Raw genomic sequence first — 5,356 nt, forward strand, 5'->3', positions numbered from 1 at the left:
CAGGTTTGAAGCCAATCTAATCAAGACCCATCGGAAGATGTCAGATGTTAGAGGTTGCATTTAGCAAAGCCTGGCGGGGAAAAGCTGGTGCCCTCCCCCAGGTTCCATTTATTTTTAGAATTGTGTGCCTCTGTGTGTGTGTGTGTGTGTGTGTGTGTGTGTGTGTGTGTGTGTGTGTGTGTGTGGAGTTATGATCCTGTGAGACCAGTACCTATGGAGGGCAGAGGCATTCGATGCCTGAATCTGGAATTTCAGGCAGTGTGGGCCACCTGATGGGCGTGAAGAACCAAAGTGAGGTCACCCATGGATCAGTGTTTGCTCTTACCATGGAGCCCTCTTTCCAGCACCGTCCCCACCCCCCACAGCTTTGGGTTCTAGAAACAACCAGTTGTGCTTTGTGCTTCAGTTCCTTAAATCTACTTTGAGCATAGAGGGAGAAGTAGACAAGGAAAGGTATGGCTGGGACCCCTGTTGTGGGGCACAGAAGGGAAGCCTCTAGGATAACCTTTGTAAGAAGCTGTCTTAAAGACACCCCTACTGTGATGCTGAGGATAGCATACTCCCAATGATACCATGATGATGCGCCATCCTCCCTGAGCACAGGACATCACTCAAAACCTCCCTCACCATTACCACCGCAGAAACGCCATTTTATTCTTCCTTTCCCTATAGTGGGCTACACATTCAGACTTGAGGACAGAGGAGAAGGTAATAAAAATGTATCCTTTAAATTAAGATGTGGAGGAAACGAAGAATGAGAATGAGGAAAGACAATGACAGGAGACACAAATCAGGGAGAGTGGAAAGGGTCCCTGATCTTCTCAACACCCTCTGAGGTAGCTAATGTGGGCGTAGGACAAACTAACACTCAGGAATATTGATGTTCACACAGATGCTCACTAACAGAACTACATGCCAATTTGACATGATTTAAAATGGACCAACATGACACAATAGTCGTTATGAACACAGGTGACACCTGGTAAGTATGGGGAGGTTGTCTCTCTATAAAGTGATTTTGGAAATAAGATTTTGGAAGGACCTCTGTAAATAAGTGTCAGAGTGATAGCAAAGGGAGAGATTGCACTGAAACTCTAGCACCAGGAAATCAAGCACCCCGAACTTTGAAAGGTACAGCTATCAAGGTTTCAGTTCAATGCCTTCCTGTCTCTCTTCTTCATTTTCCTCAACCACCCTGTCTCCAAGGAAGCTATAGGGACCCTGTGAGGTGTCACCCACACAAAGAATATTGGGTATGGAAATATCTCTCCAATCCTGGCATGAAGGAATACGAATATGTTTGATGTCTTCACTCCCAGGAAGAAAGCCAAACACTTTCTTGATGCGATGTCTGATGAGAAGTCTGGAGTGCTCCTCTGCAGCTTGTTCAAAGAGCGCTCTCTCACTCTGGAGGTGTTTGGTCCAGTAGTGATGCTGCATGGATGTGAGGGGAGAGCAACATCTTGCCAGACAGTTGGAGACCAGAAGAACAATGGTTGTCAAAATGATCAAAATCCAGCCCAGCATCTACACATAATTAGTAGGAATATAATTAGTAGGCATAAGCATCAATCAATACAGCAAACATTCAAGAAGCAGCCATGGTAAGAGGGAGTCCCACAAACCTCAGAACTAAGATGTGGGTATCTGCTTCTGGTTTCTAATGTACAACATACAATGATAATCATTTGATGTGGAAACAGCTGTGGTGGAAGGGCAGGTCAAGCCATTTTGGTGTAGCCTTCATATTACAAAGGAATTTGACCTGTTCATGTGGGATGGATCCTAAGTACTGTCCTTGAAGTGATAGACGCTATGAACCACCAATTAACCTTATATAAAATGCTAAAACCTTGTCCTTTGCTTATAACCCAATTTTGCTTCTCAATCATTAGGTACAGACCCATGCATTTGTTGGGGGCTTAATTAATATTTGATAATGATGCTGTCATAGACACTAATGGCAACCTCCCAAGATGTCTTCGATGACCTGCTACCAAGTACTCATAGACATATCTTCCTGCATTCCTCTTATCTTTTGCAACCAAAGAAGTCAGCAAACAACTGTAGGCCATACCTTGAAATTCCTTATTGTTTACCTTTTGGATAAACTAGCTTTATTTGTGACTACTTGGTACCTGCTTTTTTAACACAACATTTTCTTTCTTTCTTTCTTTCTTTCTTTCTTTCTCTCTTTCTTTCTGTGTGTCTGTCTGCCTGTCTTATAATCTTTTTTTTTCCCCCTTCTGTATTATTCTTTTAAAAACATTTAGCCTCTGGCAGGTAAAACAGACAAGCTTTCAGGAATGCTAACAGAACACAGTCACAGATGGACAATACAAATGTCCTCTGCATCTGGCTTTTCTCCTACAAGCTTTCCCAAGCTCCTCTGCCTGAGTTGGTTTTGTGACTAGTCAAAAACAAATGACAAAAAAGAAAACCCCAAAAACAGTTGTGACCAATTTTCTGACTTTTCATCAATCGGAGCATTTCAGGGCTCTGAGTCTTGACTGTAATTTTTCTAACACAACAGTATCTAAATAACTGAAAGATAGCAGCAGACCAAAAGCCATGGAAGCCTTTGTAATTGGTACTTTTATGACACTCCAGTGCTTTGAAAGTATGTTTTAACTCATCCCTTAGGGAAAGTGATGGCTTTTTCTTGCCAAAATGAAAAACTGCACTTCTTCAATTTAACCTAAAAGCCTTGCAGACCCATGCCATCCTCCTATCCCCTCCCATTCCCTGCCACTAATTCATCCTTGAACATTATATTTAGTTACCATTGGAGATTTTAGAAACATAATTGAGCTTGCTGTAACTTCAGAAGAGTTTTTAATATAGAAGAACACAAATGTGAAAACGCACTGAAAAATGAGATTTGGTAATGTAGCACTATTATGATACTTACGATAATATTTATAATAATACTAATACTCATTATTTTAACAGAGGCTAGGCACAGTCATGAACTCTTTAAATGAATTAATTTTCTCATTCACAACCATTTAGGTGACAGTTTCTATTATTGTCTTCATTCCGCGGATTAGGAAAGTGAAGCGTGGAGAATTGTACAACTTAGTAAAAATCTTGTCAGTCACTAAGTGGTAAAGCAACAGGAGTGAACGAAGCCTAGGGACTCCCAGCATCCTAACTAAGTGCACGCAGCTGTCCAGTAGAATTCCCTTGCATGCATGGGGTCTCACTTGTGCTCTGAAATCAGACACTATGAGAGACAGCAGACACGCGGTTCGTAGGAACGGTAGTAAGCTCGGAATTGCATAATGGGACAAAAAAGGTCATGAACTTACTTGTGACTGGTATCTGTGTTGGAGAGCCACTTCATCTCTTACTGGAACGACATCAGATGGAACTGACGTGTAGCATGGAAATCCAGCTAGGATCTCTTCCCGTTTGCTGGCAGTGACATTAGCAAACATGGGGTACTGGTCCACAGAGGCAAACTCACTGGCTGCACATTCATAGTAGGTGCCTGTCATCAGGGTCACTGTCAGCCACGTTAGCGGAGCAACCAGCGCCCTCCCAGTGACGCTGAAGAACATCAGGCAGGCCAGCCTCCTCTCTAGAGGGCTGCTTCTCCGGTAGGGCGGGGTACAGCTGCCGCAGCAGTATTCGCTGACAGTGGTCCACATTTGGCCTCTTAGAGCATAGCCAGCAATCAGGAGGATCAAGGCAGGGACCACAAGAAAAGCTGAACCGTAATAGAAATTTTTCCCGACTTGACACGGACAATTGAATGTGTAAGAGGAGAACAGCTGCTGCCCACAAATAGTCAAAATCGCAATCAAAGAATTGGTGCACGTTCCACTTCTCTGCAGAGACGAGAGAAGGCAGTTGAGAGTTGGGCTCATTGTGGAAGCTCTGATCCAGCCAGCTGGTGGCCCTTTCTGGTCTCTAGACTCCACCAGCTCTGACCGTTTTATAGGACTGCACTGGTTTAACTGGTTGTGTCAAGCGACCCAACATCCTTCTGTGTTTAAAGGATCCTAGACTCTTCTTATGTGCTTTGTGAATCCTGAGCTAGTAAATTCACACCAGACGGTAACCAGGAGAAAGGAAAGAGGTCTCAGTTTTGTTTGAAAGGAGACCTTTGCAACGTCCCATCGTGGATGGCCAAAGCACATTAGCTAGGCAGATGCCCCCCCCCCAATCTTGCTATGCACTACTTTGTACAACACGGAATATTAAGCACCAGCCAACATCGCCTAGGAAGCGAAACAGAGACACTCTTCCCTCAGTGACAAACACATTCTACAGCCAAAGCACTGCAAAACACAGAGAAATGGAAACGATCAAATATTAGAGGAATCCAAAATTTTTAGGAGGCCCCACAATGTTTTCTAAAAGAGAAGGGGTCAGGTACAACAAAGCCATGTCAAAACAAAGATGTTTGTCAACAGGATATCGCTGTGTTAGCTTAAGAGTTAAATTGCAAACTTATTTTCATGATATCCCTGGGTTGTATGAAAATGTGATTATTTGTGATAGTTGTATAGTTTTAAATAAGAATGACATGATCAAACATGTAAGCTGTTTGTACTATATAATTAGGAAATATTTACCATACAATTTCTATGTACAGAGCACTGGAAAGAGGTTGGTTGGATTTATAAATCTCTTTCTCAGATTCTAGAGTGGCTATAATAAAGAACATCATTAGTATACATCATTAGTGAACTGACACAGAATACTGAGAAATTCATACAAAGTGAAACGCAGAATTATAAAAAATATAGTTCAAAAAGCACAGAGGACACAAAAGATAGACGAGGTCAACCCCAGTGTGAAATAGGAATTCCAAGAGAGGGTCAGGGGAAGGCTAGGCAGAGAAGTAATACTTGGAGAAAAAATAGGATCAAAGTTCTCACACAGAAAACGTTTGGAATAAAGCAGTATGAAGATACACTCACTGCCTGGATTCATTAGAGCGAAGTTATATACTGTGAAAACAAACATATTCTTAAAAGGTACAAGACAGAAAAAGTAGACATTGCACCCCCCCACAAAAAAAAGGCAATAGATCTAGAGCAGAATTCACATCAGGGACAATAGAGAGTAGAAAACAATATATCTTCAGGGGGTTTAGGCATCATTCTAGACAGAGCAAAATAAACAGATAAAGATAAAGAGAATTTGTTCATTAAGAGGATTACAGAAGGGCATATTTCAGCAAGAGGTAGATGAACCCTGAGGACAGACCTCAGATCACAGATAATAATGAGCCTAAAATACTAAATGATTCTCTGCTAGGTGTTGAAGCTATTATTTATATTTCAAAAATGCAACTATGTATTAATATGTGACAATATGTGACAATATATTATTATAATATGGC

At 41.8% G+C, this 5,356-nt stretch overlaps 1 protein-coding gene across 1 annotated transcript; it reads right to left on the reverse strand.

Annotated features, from left to right (window-relative positions):
• Nucleotides 1–1,025: 1,025 nt before the first annotated feature.
• On the reverse strand, nucleotides 1,026–3,903 carry Calhm4 (calcium homeostasis modulator family member 4). Its single transcript, XM_051175628.1, has 2 exons — nucleotides 3,312–3,903; nucleotides 1,026–1,527 (listed from the first exon to the last, which is right to left on the reverse strand). The coding sequence occupies exons 1-2, from the start codon at nucleotides 3,870–3,872 to the stop codon at nucleotides 1,141–1,143; spliced, it is 948 nt and encodes a 315-aa protein (XP_051031585.1). The 5' UTR covers nucleotides 3,873–3,903; the 3' UTR covers nucleotides 1,026–1,140.
• Between the last annotated feature and the right edge of the window lie 1,453 nt (nucleotides 3,904–5,356).

The sequence above is a fragment of the Phodopus roborovskii genome, unplaced genomic scaffold (genome assembly GCF_943737965.1).
Source record: "Phodopus roborovskii unplaced genomic scaffold, PHOROB, whole genome shotgun sequence".
Lineage (NCBI taxonomy): Eukaryota > Metazoa > Chordata > Mammalia > Rodentia > Cricetidae > Phodopus > Phodopus roborovskii.

Excerpts from the sequence above, each read along its gene's own strand:
- Calhm4 (XM_051175628.1), bottom strand. The coding sequence starts at position 3,872 with ATGAGCCCAACTCTCAACTGCCTTCTCTCGTCTCTGCAGAGAAGTGGA. Across the intron at positions 1,528-3,311 it reads AACACAGATACCAGTCACAA|ATGCTGGGCTGGATTTTGAT; the intron begins GTAAGTTCATGA and ends AATTATGTGTAG.